The following is a 21093-nucleotide window of genomic DNA, read 5'->3' on the forward strand; positions in this document are numbered from 1 at the left end:
TCGCATTTAGTACCAGTAATGTTATACATGAAATTACTTTAAAATGAATGAGATGGAAATTCATACTAGATACTCTCAGATTGATAAAACAATTGGAGGTTATTTGCCGAAATTTGAATTTAGTACCAGTAATGTTGTACATAAAATTATTTTAAAATGAATGAGATAGGAATTCATACTAGATACTTTCAGATTGATAAAACAAATCACAAATGTTTCCGTATGAATTATTGATACTGCGGATGTAAACTTGAGTGTTTCCTAATTTGAATTTCACAAGCTACATAGTAAAAAGGACAAGTTAAACATGAAGTACATTTTTCAAATTTTTCTTGTGTTCATCTTTTCCAAATTAAATTTGGGAGGTAAGTCAATTTTACAGATTTGTTACACATTTTTTATTCGAACATTCAATAGTTTTATTGGTTAACATTCCTTTTGTTTAAATCGGTATTTCAATTTATTAGGTGTTTACCTAAATATATAACACGTTAGCGTTTGATACAAATACAAGCATCTACTTTAACGAAAAGCAATTTAGTTTTAATACCCGTCTACACTTGTAGGGTTTTTTTGTGTTCTTGTATGTGAGTCCCTACGTAAGTTTGTCCGTTTGTCCATCCGTAGCAGGTTAATGAAAAAGTTTCTTTTTGTAGGTTAAATTGACTTATCAAACAAATCCCAGTACTTTTCTGAGTTATACATATATCAAAACTTATTAAGTGCAAATTATTAGCGTTGAAGACAATTTTGTGTTTACCAAATCAACGATAACTAATGTATTTATTTTATATTTTTTTTCAAATTAAACTCGAAGCCTATAATACGGAACAAAGAAGACAATATATATATTTCCTTTAATTGGAAAAATGTTTCGGCGTAGAACGTTTTTTAGTATTTTTACGTTGTTGATCAATATTAAAAATCTACAAAAATCTGTTGAAGTTTAGTTTGAATTAACAAGGTTTTTTTTTAAATTTGAAATTGAAAATATATTTCTTCTAGAAGCATAACATATACAAATGATACTGTTAATTTTCTGTAAACTTTTAAAATAACTTTTATCTGACAGAGTAGAATGGTTTTTTTACAATTATCTCTATAGTACAATTTGTTCAATTAAAGATTATATTAAATTACAGCTAGTTTGAATATCACGATTATTTCGGATACCCAGTATGACGATGCACTAACGAACTGTACATCTGAGTTTTCTGGTTCACTTATACCATTCAAAACATTACAAAGTAACGCTTCTTTAGTTCTGGAAACTTTAGAAGTCAACGAAACAGCATGGACTGGCCAAGAAAAGTTTGTAATAGGGTGTCAAAATGAAACTGGTATGTTACTTTGAGTCGAAATAGAAAATGCACTCTTGTTTATTTAAAGAATATCACATATTCGTACATGATAAGCAGTAAGATAATAATAATATGAATATGCATGAACTGTACATTTATTTTAATATAAATTAAACGATTGACATGGATATTTTTTAAATGCAAAAAAACTTTGTTAAAACTGCAGGCTATAGAAACGAAAAAGTTGTGTTATGAAAATGACGTCTTAAACAATTTTCAGAGTTGTTCTGTAGAAAAAAATACGATTAACAATTCATACCGACAGTCCTATATCAAAGAAGAAACAATTAACATCAAGGTCCTAGATATGAATGTTCCATAGAACATGAGTAGTTTCACATTTCTATTTCATGTGTTATTTTAAGTAATGTAATTGTGCAAATTAAAGTTTCAAACTTCCTCTTGCGAAGATGGCTTTTCAATTTACTAGACTTCTCTGGTTTAACATTAACAATGCTTGTCAAATATTTCTTCGTGTCCTTAAATGAAGATAACTATCTCAGAAAATATTATATGGCGCATGGAAATTATATCGCTTTGTGTTTGTTTTTTGTTTTCTTTTTCTAAATGAGAAACTTAATGTTTGTGTATTATGGTGTTATTTTCTTCAGGAATATGCACAGATATAATACATGAACGAGTACCAACGTCTTTCATGTTGAATTACACGTGTGGTATGTACAATTGTTTTTTTTTAAACTAATCAACTTAGTTTAAACGTGTTTGAAATTTTCTATTGCATAGATGACAAAGAACATTTGGCTTCTAAAATACTATATAAGCATATCACATCAGTTAAACACCATATGAGTTTAAATAAGTAATGTTACTGTTTTTCAACACTAGGGAAACCTTTAAATCATAAATATGAAAAAAGGTACGGGAATTTCTCGCTACATTGAAGACCTGTAGGTGACCTTCTGCTGTTGTTTTTTTCAATGGTCGGGTTGTTGTCTCTTTGGCACATTCACCATTTCCATTCTCAATTTTATGATATGTGACAAGACAAACATTGAGCAAATACACCTGAATTGAAGTTGTTTAATCACAGTGGTTAACAGTAAGTTGTTAAAATCAACATTGATATGAACGAGTACTGCAAAATTAGAGAAAAAAAGTGAAAGATACCAATGATCAAAGTTATTAATCGAAGACAAACTGACATGGCAAAAACCAATGCGGAGACATTAGTCTACAAAACGCAACAAAGAGAACAAAAGTCGCAGCAACTCGATTCTTATCAGATACCGAGTTGATCCGAGATATAAAGAACAGAGGAAGATCCTGCTGTACATGTAAAACCTTTCAAGTTGCTCACGTAATAAGACATTCAACTATATGATCTTATACTCTCCCTCGGTGTTGTCACATTCAAAGAAAAGTTGGATAATTGGATCTCTGAAAACTATAGCATACACCATGTACACGTCGCTTTATGTAAAACAGATATTCAATAACTGTCAATGAACTCGTAAAGGCGTCCGTCATTTTAAAAGGGATAACTTTGTGTAATGTAGTCCCTCAAGGAGATAAACAGAAGTGTGCTTAACCAATGATCATCACCCAATTTTAAACTGTGTTGAAAAGGACAGTAGAATTGATGTATGAGAGTCATTACTAAAATAACCTACTAGAAATTTCACGCTTACGGACTTGTCGACATCCCAAACATAGAATAACTTTGTATATTGAATTTTAAGAGTGTTCTAAGTAAAATTTAAAAACATAGGTTAGTGATTTCTGGAAATATATTTGAGTTAATTTCAGTCAAAATCTAAATGTTCAGTTTTTGACAACTGTTTTTTTTTCAATATGTAATTAAGATAACAAACTAATGCCTGGATGGAAATTAAAAGTTATGTGATATTTTGAGTCTATTTTTGTTTCTTATAAAAGTATCAATTTTCAATCGTATTTTATACTGAATACAGATTTGCATGAAAGACTCAATCAAATTTAAGCTTTGGACGAATTCTATCTGATTTAATGGATAGACACCTAGTACCCATTTTGTGGCTAAACATATATACGTTATCCTTTAATTGTATATTCGGCTTACTATAAAAAAGATCTTTCTGTACTTCTTATTATAAATTATGTAGGTGGCGTCTGCGATGAACGGTGTGGAAAGTTTTTATTCTGTCTTATTGTTAAATTCAATCGAAATCAATAATATCCCACAAAACTCACATGTCCGCCAGTTTGTAAGCATAGTATTGATCAGTTCTGCATTCTTAGATTTGTAACTCTTTTTACGAAGCTAAGATATAATATTGAAAAGCTGACTAAATTTAGTATTTCATATGCTCCACTGTCTTGCATAAATATATGCTATATGCCGGAATAATATTATTTCAAATATTATATCGCCCCTGAACTTTCTAGTATTTGATTAAACATTATAGTCTTAAAAATCATTGGTCATATTACGATAATTCCATTTCGTCTCAACTGTATATTTCCAGGTGAAAATGTTCAAATGTATATAATATGACGAGGCTGATAAGGCTAAATGTGAATTTATCTAAAATAAACAAAGCTATATAATACAAGTCTTATTCTGTTATTTCACAAAATAGTATAAACTAAATGTTTAAAATTGCTATATTCTTTAAGAAATAAAAGCAATTATCGATATCTTAGTTATGTTAATGATTTATAACGATATGTAAAAAAAACCCCTCCTTCCATTGTTTTGTGATTTTTGCCAAAATGATACATAAAATAAAAGTTCTTTAACTCTTACTTGAAATCATACTTTACTAATATTTTGAAATCATTCATTATGAACTTTCCAAATAGAAGTGAAATCACAATTTGAATTCATCAGAAATATACACGAATTTGATTTGCTCAAAACATTTGAAAGATTTGGTACAAAAATGTTTGACCTGATGATATTTTTTTTTGGCTGGGGGGAGATATCACTTACTATATGAGATTAAGGAGTTGTTGTATGTTTTCCAATGTGACAACTATTCACTAAAGTATAAATGAAATGGATGGTAGCGAGTTTAGGTAACCAAGCGGACGCCAATAACTTCCAATTAAAGCTGCAACCCGACGATGAAGGGTGAAATATATAAGACTGTATACATATTTTATTTATCTTCATAATGTACTTAGCAATCAACACTTTGTACATTTTGTATACTAATTTATTTTTCATTTTCACGTGTCAAATATGTTTCGTTTAGAATCTAAGCCAATGTAGTCTTTTACAAATTATGACTTGGATTGAAAGTTATCTCATTAGCACTCATACTGCATCTTAGTATATTCCTTTAAAGGAAAATAATGTTTAGAAAACTGCGTTAACAACGAAGAAAGTTTTCCAATAAAAAACGAAAACAAAAAACAATGCTCTTATGTTTGATAATGTCTTAATGGTATTGAATAGTTTATCAAGAATGGAAAACAACTTTCTCGACCTCCACTGTTGATAAATATTCGTTTTAGAAATAATTTCTTTTTTAGGGAAACATAACTATGGTCACTGATTATTAACAATTGGTGTACATATACGCTGTTTGATTTCGAAGTTTGAAAGTTTTGTCATAAATCATTTAAATTAGTAGTTCATTATGTAGTAGTACAGTATATTTTTGTATCTGATAAGATAACATTATACTTTTAGTAATAATCATTGTTGCTATTCTTTTTATCTTAATTTAAATTAGTTTATATGAGTATGAATCATTTGATTTTAGTATACAGCATTAAACCCTAAAGTACCCTTAAGTACTTAACTTCAGATAAGTGCTTACTCAAATTCCAATTTTTCTTTGTTTGATACTGAAAACTTCTTATCATGAACTGATAGCTTATGCTAGACTGGAATATGCTCCGAAAGGAATACAGCTTAGTAAGAGGTAATTTTCTGCTAAAAGTGTCATGATAGTTGTTTCTAATTCTTTTTTTATTTTTTAGTTGACAAAGATAAAGTTATTTTGAATTCTAGTGAACCCAAAACGTACAACGATAGCCTAAGTGACTGCCAATCACGCAGCAGCTCCATCGCCACACTTGATAGTCAGAACACATTATATAATCTCCCTAAAAGTATCCAGGTTCCCGAAAGGGGTAGAGAGTGGTTTGAATCGGTCGGAACAGACTATCTTAAAAGCAGTAAATATAAAATTTACTAAAATTTTAAATATAACCTTTCTATTTCTATACATTTTATAGGGGTTACGAAAGTCACAATGATATTCATGATAATTAATTGGAAAAATAATGTACGTTTTCATTTATCATTCATTTGTAAAACATATTTCATTATTTGATGTCAGTTATAAAACAAGATTATAGATTCAGGTTTTGAAAATGAGTTGTTCAGACAAAGTGTTGTGGTTCCCTATCATATTTCGTAGATCCTTTGTTTTATTAAGATAATTATGTTATGATACAAATTTTCTTTTTTCATATAGCTTTGATACGTCGGTGCCAGTTTGTGAGGAAAACTGATGAATGTTCATTACGGGTAGAATTTGGAGGCTGCGGGGACGATAGAAAAGGAATTTGCTATACAGGTTTTTTTTCATAAAAAAGTTTTTGTTTCACAAAGACCTGGTGAAAGTCAAAGAATTTCTAAAAATATACTGTTCAAAACAATAAATGCTTGGTTAGTGCAACAGTCGCACGTTCTATATGGTTGATACCAATAGGACAGTCGTTCAGAACATATTTCACACTCTCGCAGATTAATGAAATAAAGAGTGACACACCGATATAGTTTATATTATGACTCAAATAAGTTTAAAAAAAAATATATAGTTTTGTGCACAATACAAGTTGAATGTGTTTCAGATATGAGTTATTTTTAAATTGATCGTGTAGGTTTATTGTTTAACTGAGATAAATCGAAAGCCAAATATAGATTAGTTAGATAAGTTTTTTTAATAAATTGGTGAGTTTATGAAAATTCAGAAAGACTTATTATGATATATGACCAACCTTATTGTTATATTTGACTTTGGGCTGAATTTTCATTATTTTTTCTATTACTATATTTTTTGACGAAGATGTGTCGTTTCAAAGCAGTCTCAAATTTGTTGAGTTCCAAGAAAATGGTAATATCACAGCTAGGGACAGAGTCGACATTTCGGAAGAAGATTTATGTTGTATGTACATTTCTTAATTTAGACTAGACGTTTAAATATATGATATAAAATTGACACCAGTTTTGGGTTGGGTCGTGTTGCCCAGTTTTTATACTTCTATGGTGTATTTTAGATACTACTGTTTGTCTGTTTGTCTTTTCGTTTTAGCTATGGCTTTGTTAGTTCATTTTCGACTTATCAATTTAAATACACCTTTGGTATCTTTCGCTTCTCTTACAAAGCTTTTTGGGATACAGTTTTAAAATGGCACAAAGGTAAAGTAGATAGATGAACTTCTATAAATGGCTTTAAATGGCTTGTCAGTTATCTCAAGCATAGATTACTTTTCTAGACAACTTTTTGAACAGTGATGGTATTTTAGAGCTGTAACTATGAGTTGAATAAGTACTTATATGCGATATGATATTTTGTTTTCAATGTTGAGTTCTCCAAAGAATTCCAGGCGATATGTATCTTTCATGCTTGATCAAGGTAATTCTAGAGACATTTATTGCGCTTATGAAAAGTATATCAGACTCTTATCTTTTAAATTTTATAATTAACTAGAACACACCCGCGAAATCTCGGGCATATACAGCTTATTACAGCTTATATACAGCTTATTAAACTGTTGTAGGATGAATTTTTGGAGAATTTCATGTAAGGTATCAAAAGCCCTCTCCCTTTTTTCCAAAGTCTTTATTTGTTTCCTTTCTGTTAAATTCAATTATTTTCATGTTTCTGGCCTTATACTACAATTATACTACCCCTTTGCTAAATACATTTTTTTTGGAAAAAATGAAATTGAATTATAAATTTGCAACGCTTCAAACATAAAATAAATGAAACTGCTTATAGACCATTATTATTCTAATAAAATATGCTTCTAGGAAACCTATCAGTGCTTTTCATTTTGAGAGCCCTATTTAAAATACCAGTGGTAGGATTTGAATCGTGTATAAATGACAGGCTAATTTGAAGGTGGTCGGAGGGACCCTGATTCCGAAATCCCGGGCTTAAAAAATGAAATCCCGAGATGCGTATTTTAACGATATTCATATCCCGACATCCCGAAATTAGAAAAAAATATTCCCGCATACCAAAATCCCAAGCTTAAATACACCAGATCCCGACGTCTCGAAAAAATCCTGTCTCCCTCTAATCTCTACCCTACTTTCATTTTGGCCAAATCACTACTTTCACTTTAAACAATAAATTCTTATATCCCATCTACTAGGCTGTGTGTCCGTCCGTCCGTCCGTCCGTCTGTCCCGCTTCAGGTTTAAGATTTTTCTGGTGAGGTAGTTTTTGATGAAGGTGAAGTCCAATCAACTCGAAACTTAGTAAATATGTTCCCTATGATATAATCTTTCTAATTTCAATGCCAAATTAGAGATTTTACCCCATTTCACGGTCCACTGAACGTAGAAAATGATAGTGCTGATGTGGCATTCGTATACTATGGACACATTCTTGTTTCCACATGTTTTACGTATTTCAATATATATGCAACTGGTATGACACCTTAGATAGTAAATATTTCAAAGAAAACAGTAGACAGACTACAGAGAGTCTCTATATATTACAGTAGTATAATCGTAGTTTACATGTGGATAAACGCGAAAAATAATCTCTATAAAGGAGGTATAGTAGATGTGGTTCTTGCGATCTAAAAACCATGATATGGAGAACGCTCTGATTGGCTTATTTTTTTAAATTTTTGTTATCTATCATACGATTGGTTGTTCTTGTGCATGTTTAAAACCGGAAGTCTTATCTATGACTAAAAGTCAGTCTGATGCCGGAATCAATATCCGGAAACCTATTTTGTCGTTTTCTCCCAAAATAACTCAATCTGAATAATCTTAAAAATGGATGACAAATGCGACTATGCATGTTACCTATAGAACACAGAGGCATGATGATTTATTTATTGTGGAAGGAAGAGAAGCGACACACAAAATGAGGTCTTCTCGTTTACTTGTATAGATACTTTTTTCTATACACTGTAACATACAAACCAAAATGTAGATACCAACACACAATATTAAAGACATATTTACAAACATATAAATAGCAGACCACTGATACTAGTTAAACTTAGAAAAGGATACTTCATATACAACAAATTGAAATCAAGTAATTGGGAAACATATGCTTAACCTGCTCCTTATGATGTAATTGGGTAAGCGGTACGAATTAACAATATTTTCTAGTAATTAATTTTATTCATCGCTAGATGTCTCGACCGTGACCCCTATCAAGGAAACAACAGAAAGTAAGTTGAGTTATTTGAATATCTTATATTTTATTGTAATTTGGTTTCATGACATTCATTAAATAATTGTAATTCATAATTTAATTAAAATCCATATTGAATCACCGGTTTGAACATTACTTAACAAAAAACCAACTGAATAGCCTCCCTTCTCCATGGTCGGTATGAGACTCGTTGTTGCTAGGGTGTCTCTCGTGATATATGTAATTTTTTTCTCTGAAAAATCCTTTAAAAATACCACGAAATTAGACATATACTTGAAATAGAAAAGCTAAAGTAAGTTATAAGAGTGGTAGCATCAGCTGTGAAAAAGATCCTACCAAAAACTGACTTCAAAGAATGTACTGGAGTTTAATCTTAGCTTTGCCTTGCCTCTATTGCAATGGTCATAAACACGTAACCACATAACATGTTTTACTATTTGATAACTAATTTAAACAGTTTGACCAAATATCCGGTTTATTGGAACAATCTCGATTGTTAGGCAAAAGCAGTGAGTCATAACATTTCGTTGGTGACATTATTGTTGGTGTAGACGTTTTTTTAGTATTGTGTTTGTGATCATTTATGATGTATGTTGTTATTTGAGAGAAACTTTCTGTCGACTTTATATTGTTTTAATTTTTCGGCATTATCATTGATTATGACAAAACATAACACGAGTGCGCTATAAAGTATTTATTAAGTGCTATTTCTTATTTTTTTAATTCAGATATGCCACCTTCTACTCAAGAATATACTACAAGTACCACAAGACCAGAACAATGTATGATTATAGTTTCTATAGTAATGTTTACAAGTGCATGTATACATTTGGCTTGTGTGTGAAAAAAAAGTGAAAATCATAATAATATATTTCATTCATTGATTATTCTTTGCTTTTCCTCTGGTTGCTATTATTTCATGCATGTTTAGTGTGAGAACATGTAATCGGAATATAATAAGGAGGCCCTGTAATAGTGGCCATTTTAGATGAATGACGTGAAATTTAGACTTCCACTGGAAATAATGATAAATTTGAAAGGGATAGAAATTTTGCCCCACAAAATGTCACCTTCGGAAATCTCAATTGTTGCAAGGGTTCAGAATGTGCATGGAGTATGTCACTCACTCTTAACAAGGAATCGGATTTAACGTCACCTTCTGACCGGATGTTGTTGTTTATTTATACATTCTGCAAACCAAACGGACAATTTTTTCAAGTGTTTCACTACCCGTTGGATTGGGATAACAAATGACTATACTTCGATTTCAGTTGTCATCCTTTGTGTTCTAAGAGAACATAATTTTTTTTGTTAAAAAGCAGCAAAATATAATGTTAAAGTAAGAGGTATTCCAATCTCCTAAAAACGACAGTTCTTTGATTGTACCATTGTAACTTGTTTTGTAATACTTTAATCCAGACTTCATCAAATCCGACATTATATGGAGTTAATACGATTCCGATAGTTGTTTCCAAATGTTTGTACTTAGCCTTACAAACATGTTCAATGTATATTTTTTCAAACGACGTCAACAAACTATTTGATGATTGGCTAAGTTTTGAGTTTTGAGGGGAAAGCATTCTCTTTACTTAAATATAAGATACTAAACATTTCCAAACTATCAATTATGAATTATGACATAATATTTTCAGAAAAATTGTATTCGTGTGACGTAATAGTAAGTGTAGTTTACTTCTAAAAGGACTGTTTGTTATAAACATACATGCAAAATAGAGTTTTTGTTTTTTTGTATCTAAAGCTCGACTTACGAATTTGAAACATATTGCAATGTGTCGAAATATAACAGTGGTTTTTATTAGTTTCAGATAATCCAAGTAATGAAACCAGTGCATCAGGTACGATAATCAATATGTGCATGCCAATTTAGTAAATTGTAGTAATTTTAATATTTTTTATAATAAACTTGAAAATTTGGTAACGACAAAAAATGTTTTTACACAGAAATCTGTAATTGAGAATTTTTGGGTCGATGCATACTTAATTCAATATTGCCTTCCAGAATCCAATTGTATAAAGAAATGTTTTCTCATAAGTGAAGGACTACTATATAGAAGAGGGTATATAGAACATAATATTCGAAAAAAAGTCTTGACTGCTTTACATAAAAACAACAACAATTTGAGATAGAGTATTTACTTGACATTTTCTAAAACGGGAATGCAACTTTACACATTTATATTTTAGTTGAATTAGCATCGAAAAAATATGACTTTATTAATAAAAAATATAAAGAACAATGTTTTCAGTTGATAAAACTTCGAAGGAAATTTTCAACAGCTTTTCTTTTTATCTAAAAGGGTATCGTCTTACACTGTTCTGCTTTCAAATAAATGCTTCAACTTATTTGAAAGATATATATATATATATATTTATAAAAGAAATCAATTTTGAATTTATGAACACTGCTTTGATTTAAACAGATACTACACAATTACCGGCAGGCGTTACTTCTGTTGATGTATATAGTAAAGGTATTTATACATATCATACAATGCATTGTACTTTCTTCACTACGTCAAATGAGATTTTGTTATATCAGAATAACAAATATAACTGAAAGTCTCAAGAAAATAATCCTGCTTATCTGGCTTTTTTTTATGTTAAATAGAGTCTAGCGGTAATATAAGTTTGGTAGCAATTGTATCCCAAATATAAGAAATAAAAATAATCTCTTAAGAGACACAGGATTCATTGTAACTAAAACATAAAGTGCAAGTAGTCTCAATGTGTAGTGTGGAGAACAACAAAAGGACAAAATAAAGATTACGAACACTTTGCTTAAAAACCGTCGATTTGGGAAATGAAGGTTAAAATGGACGAACTTTGCAACCATTTCGCATTTTTTTTTAGCCAATATGGTCTAAGTTTAATCTAATCTGCTAGAGATACACATGTACGTTGTACAAGTTTAATTGTGGTTTACATCAAATGAAAGATATCAACCAATAAACTAGCCTTTTTTCTAAGTCTGCTTCCAAAATAAAAATCCAACTTTCCATGAAATTTTGATAAACTAAATAATTTATTTTTTAGGTCCTGATGTACCTGCTGTACCTGCTGAACCTGCTGAACCTAGAAAACCTCCCTCGGAAGAATCAAATAGTATTATCATAATTATAATTATTATAAAATTGAAAATGGAAATGGGGAATGTGTCAAAGCGACAATAACCCGACCATAGAGCAGATAACATTATAGTTTTCATTTTTATTATCACTGTTGTTGTTAGGGTGATAAGAATGTACTAAACATCTATCATGTCGAAAAAATCATATATATATTTAAAGAATTGCCACTTTTCGACAAAGGATGGTAAATTCGAAAACAAAATCAAAGAAAAGGACATCCAAACGCTTAAATTTGAGTAAGCAGGACAACGCAAAGGCAACAAGACAATGTAAAGGACAACAACCACAAAAAAATGAAAAGCACGACCCCACACACAACAGGGATAAACATAGATGATTTGACGGGAGATAATCAAAATTACGTGCTTTACCAGTGGCAACTACTATTTAGGTTCTAGATGGGATTAATAGAACAGATAATAATTGGTAAACAAATGCAAAATGAAAGCAAAAAATTGAGGAAAATCCAAGAATTTTTTTAAAAAAAAGAACAGAGAATTGTGGAGTGCTTAAATATAAAGAATAGATAATTAGGCTAAACAATATAAAGAATTGTTTACCGTATATTCACTGGCAGGTTTCATCCAATTTTCAATAAGCATTTTTTTTTATCAGATTTATGGATTATTGCTGTCGTAATAGTTACCCTTTTGGTGATCATGATAATTGTCCTTGTCATGATTTGGAGACATAAAAGAAGACAACGGTAAGATTATATAATTTGTAAAAAGAAACCATTCACTTAGTTACATTACTTATACTTGCTTCGGGTCTACTATAAAAACTTGAAACTCCTACTCAGACTTTGTAAAACGTCACTAGTGTCTAAGCAGAAAGTTGATGAACCAGGGGTATATCAAAGAAAGTCTCGACCTTTTCTAAGAGAGTTCATTGGACGGTACCAATACTTTGTTGATAAATATTCTGTATCAACTGCACAAATAATACGCAATGGTCTAGATCTTGAAGTATAAATTATCTGTACTGGCGTTGTGTATCAACTTAATAACGTGTTTTATTCCATATTGGTATTATTTTAGTAGGTTTCTCTATATGAATTGGATTTTGAATAAAAAAGCATATTCACCTGAAAAAGTGTTATTCACCGCGCTAAACGTCACGCGCTTTTACATGCAACGTTATGGTAAAATGTTTCATGTAAAAAAATAAATTGGTATATGTTTGTCATTAGATACATTTTCTTCTCTCGGACTATGGAATAAAACAATTACTGTCTTTTGTTTCGGTAAATATGGGGTTTTATTGACTTTTGAAAAACTGATATTCACTTCGGCCGTCGGCCTCAGTGAATATCATTTTTTCAAAAGTCAATAAAACCGTATATTTACCTCATCAAAAGACAGTAATTGTATAATATTATTTTTTTATTTGTTTTTATGAATATGACCTTTCCTGTTTAGTCTGTTTTTTATGATAACCATTTGGCCATATTGGCGTTGCTCTGTTCTTAAACATCCCTCATTGTGTTATTATTTTGTGATAATTTTTGTATTTTTGTCTTTCATATTTGCTTATGTGCATGAATGCCTTTTTTTCTTTCTTTTAAACATATGACGTGACTGTGCTTATACATCCCGTCATTGTGTTATTGTTCTATGATAATTTTTGTATTCTTTTTTTGTTGTTGCTAATATTCTTCGTCTATATGCCTTTTGGTGCGTTCTTTGCTACACATTTTTTTTTATAGTGATTAACATTATAACACAATGTTGACTGATGTACCCCTATGTGTGACATTTTTATTTATTATGTCTGTTTGTATTATTCACACACCGTTGTCATAATGATTGAGTTTGATGCGACGGCCATACAAGTGAGAGGTTTAGCTAGCTGTAAAACCAGGTTAAATCCACCATTTTTTACACAGGACAATGTCTGTACCAAATCAAGAACATGACAGTTTTTATCCATTCGTTTCGTATGTTTGAGCTGTTGATTTTACCATTTGGTTAGTGATTTTCTGTTTTGAATTTGCCTCGGAGTTCAGTTTAATATATGAACTTGTTGTACATTTTTGTAAAGTATACAAAATGACACTAAAAAGTTTAAAACTCATTCAAATTGTTCACTAAATAGCTAGATTATTTATGATGATTTACAAGCATATCAGTATCAGCGAATATTTTCTTATGAAAAATTAAAAGCAGAACAGGCCACTTGCATGGCAGTCCTTGCATTACATAAAATTACCCCTTCAGCCTATAGCTACTGATAGTGATAGGTATATGGAAATTGCGGTCTTAAAGATGTTATATTCATGATGCTTTACACTGATTTGAAATTTAAGGAAGTTCTATCTCCTCTGTATTAAATGGCCGATATAATTACATTGAGTAGAAAAAGTGTTAATCAGATTCAAATGTGTAATCCTTGACAATTTACTTGCACTTGCTGACGTGCGAAATATTGGTTCAACTGTTAAAATTTTATTTTAATAATTGATTATTTTTTAGGCGTGATATCTGCCTGCCTTGATGTTCATTAGCACTGAATAATCTTATATGAAATGAACAAAATAGATTGGTTTTATTGCCAACAATGTACTATTTGTTTTACTGAAATTACCATTTGTATATTAACAGTGGTACTATACTAGAACACGATGGAGAAAAACGTGCGAGTACATCTGATGTGAGTGGCCCAGTTACAGGAAGTCTCCGACGATACCAAACAACTTCTTCAAGACCGTACGGAACTGATTCAGGTATAGAAGTACTAGGACGAGGTATGTTTAGCGGCCTGCAATCTGAAAATATTGAAATCACTGATTTAGATGAAGATATCGAAGAAACCAAATTGAATGACAATGGAACGTTACGAGAGGTAAATGTCATGAGTGTAAACAACGAAAATTACAACATAACCACAGAAATTAAAGGAGATAAAATAAAAGAAACGGAGGCTGAAACAAAGTCAACCAGTAGCAATAATGATGTTGTTAACGAATCTGATGACAAAACTGCATTGATTCTTGACAAAGGAGAATTATCTGAGCTAACGGTCATGATTGAAAACAACGAAAATCAAAAAGATAAAATACAAGAAGTAGAAGCCGAAACAAAGTCAACAAGTAGCAGTAATGATGCTATTACTGCAGACAGTTCTGACGACAAAACTGGATTGATCATTGAAGATCTTTGAACTACATTTATTTACATTATATCTTACTGATAAGCCATTTTGTTTATTTGACCATTAAAATACAATTCGCCGTTTCAAAATTTAACGCAACTTTTCGGTCGTACTTTTAAAAATGTACAACAAAACACCATGATTGCTTAAAAACGTTCCAAAAATTGAATGTCTGCATTACCGTGACGGTATTTTATTTTTAGGGTACGAACAATAATATTAACCATGGTCCTTTAGATTAGTAAACGGTCAAATTGAGTACTCTCCTTCAATTATAAGTAGCTCATATTCATTTGGCTACTTCTTGAATGATACGCCTGGTATATTTGATTTACAGAAAACAATCTTATGAAACTAAAGTAATACAAGTTGAAAAAGGTATTGTTTATAAAAACCACATCTTATTTGCAATTACTGATCAACGCAACTTAACGTTGTACCAAACCATTGATTATACAAATATAGTTTATTTGAAATTGGAAAACTTCTGTATTCAAGTATTATTATTGAAGAGTGTTTTTGTAAAAAACATATTTTTAGGTCTTTCCACCTTTCCGTCGAAAGGTCTTTTGATTTTGTTTTGATTATTATTGTTATTTTTTTTCTTTCGCATTGATGTTTCAAAAGATGTCGCTTAGATATTAAGAATATGATATCGTATAGTTTATACGCTTTAAAAAATTACAACCACGTAACTAAATACTTTACGTTGTAAGAGTTATCAACACTGTTTTTCTTTGGCCACTACTCCTTCACAACCGTAAAAGATTACGACAAATTCATTTTACCAAATTGCTCGTTACATCTTCAGGATAAGGATATGGATTTGGACCGAAGCTATACGGAGACTCCATATGAGAGTTTCCCCCCTTTTTTATTTGATTCAAGTGATATCCATTTCTAACTGGTAAACCATAAGTGATAAGGATTTAGGGTCTTTAGACTTGAGATCCTTAGTCCAAAAAAATAAAAATTAGGTCAAGGTCACAGGTTAAAGTCTTGAAATTGAGGTCAAGGTCATAGGCAAATTGGACGTTCCAAATTTTGACCTTTGCTTGAAATTCATATTTATACACCATAAAGCCATAGGAATTGACATTCAAACTGAATTTTGATTTTTTTTCATATCAAAATATATTGTTATTGGTGGAAAGACCTTTAATTGTTCTCTGAACAATTGGTTTTTAATTTATGTTTTATTTTGTTCTTTTCTTATTTATTTTTTTTTTGCAAAGGACTCGCTCGTAAAAAAGTTTGTTTTAAAATGTATATGATTTTATTTTATGAATGGTTGTATATAGAAGACATTGACAGAATAATAGTATAATTTCAATTACAAAAAAATCAAAACTAAACACAAAAACTAGAAGATTATTGAGACTTCATATATAAACACCTATATTCTTCCTTTCTACATCATTCAGAGAAAAAAGTAAATTAGTAAAATAAAAGACAAATAAACTTTCTTATCTTCTTTCATAAATAACTTATATTTTTAATACAAAATCCACCATTTTTTTGTTCAAATGTTTAACATTTTGTGTACTATATTATAATTACTATTAATTTATGGATTTTGCTTTATATTAGATGTTAACAAAAAAAAGGAAATATATTAAAAAAATTATTATTTTTCAAATGAAACAACAAATTATTAATTTATGAAGCACACATCTTTCCAGAACTATTTCATTGGATTAAAATTTAGCACGAGCATGACAATGAGTGCCAAAAGTAGAGCAAGTACAGCTCTCCTCACCGGTGTATTTCTCGTTTTAGTGGGTTCGGGAATTTTCAATTCAAAGTTTCTGAGAAGTAATTTGTGAATTGCCTTTGTTTTCTTTTTTTCTTAAAGCTATATATTGTTTTTACTGGTTAATGGTTATTGTGTGACCCCTTAATACATTTCACATTTCTGTCGACCCTTAAATCAAAGACATGCAGCTGTTTATTTTTATTGTCACTGCAAACATGTTAAATTGCACGGATTCCCTATCATATTTGAAATTTCTACAGGATTATTATAGGAAACTAGAATTAACGTTGACAAACAGCAATTGAACTACACCATACGTTAACTAAAGGAAGACTAGTGTATCAAGTGTTTATTTTACTGTGATCAATAAGCTTCCCTGTTCGTTAAAGTATATCTCAATCTAGTTGATCTAGAAACTCCGGAAGACTAAAGAACAACTTGATTTAACGTTGACAAACAGCAATTGAACTATTCCACACGTTAACGTAAGGAAGACAAGTGTTTATTTTACTGTGATGAAAAAAGCTTCCCCGTGCATTGCTCGTTAAAGTATTTCTTGATCTCTTTGACCTAGACAAGAAGTAAATAGTTTCCACAGAAACTCCGAGAGACTAAAGAACAACTTTAATTTGATCAAGGGACAAAAACCCTTAAGTTCAATAAATAACTATGATGTATTTAATACGAATAAAAAATAGGTTTGTTATAAGTAGAAAAGACAACAAAATGGCAACTTGTTATGCGCATGGATTATTAGCCGTCACTTGTCTTTCGTCGTTGTGGTCCATCGTTGTATCTTTTACATGTTTTTTTCTCTAAATTTATCCGACCTCTAGAAATAAATATTGTTCAGCTTAAAGTCTTAATTATATAAAGGAAGATGTGGTATGAGTGCCAATGAGACAACTCTCCATTCAAGTCACACTTTGTTGTTTGTTTGTCTTTTTCATTTTTAGCCATGGCGTTGTCAGTTTGTTTTAGATTTATGAGTTTGACTGTCCCTTTGGTATCTTTCGTCCCTCTTTTATAAAAGTAAATCCTTTATAGGTCCATATACGGTCTTGAACACGGATCATTGGCTCACACCTAACAGCAAGCTATAAAGTTTCATAAAAAGTTACTTGTGTAAAACCATTCAAACGAGAAAAACAACTGTCTTATCTATACAAAAAAGGAGAAATGAGAAACAACTATGAACCACATAAACAAACGAAATTTACTGAATATCAGATTTCTGGACAGGTGCAAACAATTGCAGTGGGATTAAACGTTTAAATAGTACCAAAGTTTCTCCTTTATCTGAAATAATAGAATAGCAATACAACATATAAAGAAACACTATAAAATATAAATTGCATTGGCTTAACTCAATCAAAAAAACGTAGTGACACAAATTAACACAAACGAACGAATACATTTGATCTATGATATAATGTTAATACAAAGTTGATAAAAAAAAATAAGGGATGAATAAGTAAAGTAAAAGTATTATACCGCTGTGAAATGTTAAACAATTTCAGAAAAAAACATCAACTTTGAAAAAATATTACGTCTACTTTTTTGTATACAGCTGGGAAAACATTAATATTGTTTTGTTTATTTCTGGAAGATGTTTTCAGAAGAACGCATGTAATGTACGCCCGAAAATTAATTTCATATTTATTAAGTTTTGCATTTTTTTAAATACATTTTTGAGTTTACTAGTAAATGCAACTATTTTTTTATTCATTGTAAACTCATTTTATATGGAAGTATAAATCAACACCTCCGACAGTTTCAACCCACATCCTTGAAAATTACAAGACTATATAAAAAAGAAGATATGGTATGATTGCCAATGAGACAACTATCCACAAAAGACCAAAATGACACAGAAATTAACAACTATAGGTTACCGTACGGCCTTCAACAATGAGCACAGCCCATACCGCATAGTCAGCTATAAAACGCCCCGATAAGACAATGTAAAACAATTCAAACGAGAAAACTAACGGCCTTTTTATGTAAAAAAAATATGAACGAAAAACAAATATGTAACACATAAACAAACGACAACCACTGAATTACAGGCTCCTGACTTGGGACAGGCACATACGTAAATAATGTGGCGGAGTTAAACATGTTCGCGGGATCCCAACCATCCCCTTAACCTGGGACAGTGGTATACCCATTTTTATACCTGTTATTTAAACATCATCCGTTGAATAGTTTGTTCCTATTATTTAAGTTTTAAGAACTAAATAACTTTTCTGCAAAATTGTTAAATTGTATTGTTTTCAGACCAGATATTTGACAACTTAAGTACAGCTCTTTGTAAGAACCAGGCAGAGTGCGATACATGATGGTTTCAGATTTTATCTATAATTGGCCTAGTAGAAGCAGTAAATGAATATTGCTCAAAAAAAAAATTTAAGTGGGAAAATATGAGTGGTTGCCATGGTAACGGACACTCTATTTTTTGGTCGTTAAGCTTGGTAAAATCTTTCAAAAAACAGCTAAATCACCACAATTCAGAGCCTGCTTATGAATAGAAGCATGCATTTTTCATTAATGTTCAAATCTTACATTGATAGAACTTGGTTTAAGCTTCATTTTAGTGAAGATTGCATGTCAACCAAATTTGTAATTTTTTGGAAAATTTTTGAGAAAAAATGCATATTTTCAACCTTTCTGAAATTGGAATTTTTTCGAAATTAACAAATTTTCTCAGGTGTTTTTCAAAAAAGTGCAAATGTGTAGAGAATAGTTAGCACTGTAGTTATGAAGTTTGGATACTACTTTACCAAATTGAATAGAAAAATGCGTGGGATTTTCTTCAGTTTTATCACCATAGCAACCGATTTTTTCCTTTGAAACGGAGTTTTATTTGCAGAATATTGCAGTTTAAGAGCTTAAATGTCTTGGATTTTTTCATAGCCGATAAGAAAATACATAAAAACTTTAAATTACTATCATCAAGTGTTGTTCACCTCAATTGTTACCACAGAAACCCATATTAACCATAGCAACATCCACTCTGAAACTGCATAAATAGAAATTTATGTAAAAAAATACATAAATAGAGGGTGTTTATTTTCAAATTGGAACATGACTGCATGCTTTGCTTCACTCACAGTCTTGTCTGTTTTTTTCCCTTCAGATTGTTCAATAAATGAAATATATAATGTAATATTGGGGTTAGAAGGTAAAAAAAAAAAAGGGGGGGGGGTAGGTTCATTTTTTTTTTAAAGATATCATACATGAAGATTTTTGAAAAGATAACGTTTGGTCGGCGAGCCTGATTATGAATAGAATCATTTTTTTTTTCTCTCAGAAATTTCTTATATAACATCGATATAACTTGGTTTTAGCGTCAGAGCTAAGTTAAGGTACATTGTAGTTGTCATGTTTTGGGATTTTTGTCAGATTTTGGGAAACCTCAAGTTTTATTCATTTGAATGCCTTAAGAATAAATTTGTAAGGGTTCTGCGGCACCCAGTGTCTCGCCTACTTTTGCTGTAAATCGCAGGCTCAACAAAAATGAGGAAAAAAATCGGTAAAAATATTCCTCTTGATACTATCTTTTGATTGTAAGAAGCTTCTGTCCAAGTTTGGTAAAAATCCAGGATAGTTTATGAATCTAATAAATGTTTTAAAAACTTTTACTGCAGACTGTATGTCATGTTAACTGGAAGAAAATCTAAGTCCATTTAAAAGTAAAATACGGAAAAAATGGATTTATCTTTTTACAAAATTTACTTCTTGATACTATCTTATGATCATAAATAAGCTTCTGTCCAAGTTTGGTACAAACCCATCATGCCCAGGATAGTTTAAGAAAGTTATTAAAATTCTAAAAACTTTAACTACAGAGTAAATGTAATGTTTCCCCGCCAAAAAAAAATAAGTCCATTTATAAGTAAAATACGGAAAAAAATAGAAGTTTATTTTTACAAAATTTACTTCTGGATACTATCTTATGATCATTGGTATCTTGTAGAGAGTTGTCTTATTAACAATTATACCACATCTTAAGATCAAATGGTCACTTTTAGAAATTTCTTTATAGTTAACCAGGCCATTTAAGGCAAAATATACAGTTAACAGTGACACCAACAACATTCAAACTTGATCTCTGTTTTGTGGTAATAAGCATTGTGTATACATGTTTCATAAGATTGATTGAGGCAAACTATAATGGCAAAATAGAAACCAACTTTGTGACGACTAATGTACTGACGGACATGGATTAAACCTACTACAACGTCCCCTCCCTCTCCCAAATTGCGGCGTGGCCATAAAAGTGTTTATTTTAGTTTTTGCCATTTTAC

General features: G+C 30.7%; 1 protein-coding gene across 2 annotated transcripts; it reads left to right on the forward strand.

The window, feature by feature from the left end:
• Positions 1–232: 232 nt before the first annotated feature.
• LOC143063742 (uncharacterized) lies at positions 233–15121 on the forward strand. Of its 2 annotated transcripts, XM_076236101.1 has the most exons (13): positions 233–365; positions 1143–1340; positions 1973–2035; positions 5292–5489; positions 5792–5893; positions 6386–6484; positions 8703–8741; positions 9454–9507; positions 10546–10581; positions 11167–11217; positions 11780–11848; positions 12490–12580; positions 14478–15121. In XM_076236101.1, exons 1-13 carry the CDS (start codon positions 308–310, stop codon positions 15034–15036), a joined length of 1617 nt encoding a protein of 538 aa, XP_076092216.1. In that variant the 5' UTR covers positions 233–307; the 3' UTR covers positions 15037–15121. The 2 variants fall into 2 exon arrangements, with proteins under 2 accessions (XP_076092216.1, XP_076092218.1); XM_076236103.1 differs by lacking the exon at positions 8703–8741.
• The last annotated feature ends 5972 nt before the right edge of the window (positions 15122–21093 follow it).

Source organism: Mytilus galloprovincialis, chromosome 2, assembly GCF_965363235.1.
Source record: "Mytilus galloprovincialis chromosome 2, xbMytGall1.hap1.1, whole genome shotgun sequence".
NCBI lineage: Eukaryota > Metazoa > Mollusca > Bivalvia > Mytilida > Mytilidae > Mytilus > Mytilus galloprovincialis.

Excerpts from the sequence above, each read along its gene's own strand:
- LOC143063742 (XM_076236101.1), top strand. The coding sequence starts at position 308 with ATGAAGTACATTTTTCAAATTTTTCTTGTGTTCATCTTTTCCAAATTA. Across the intron at positions 2,036-5,291 it reads CATGTTGAATTACACGTGTG|TTGACAAAGATAAAGTTATT; the intron begins GTATGTACAATT and ends TTTATTTTTTAG. Across the intron at positions 11,218-11,779 it reads TGTTGATGTATATAGTAAAG|GTCCTGATGTACCTGCTGTA; the intron begins GTATTTATACAT and ends TTTATTTTTTAG.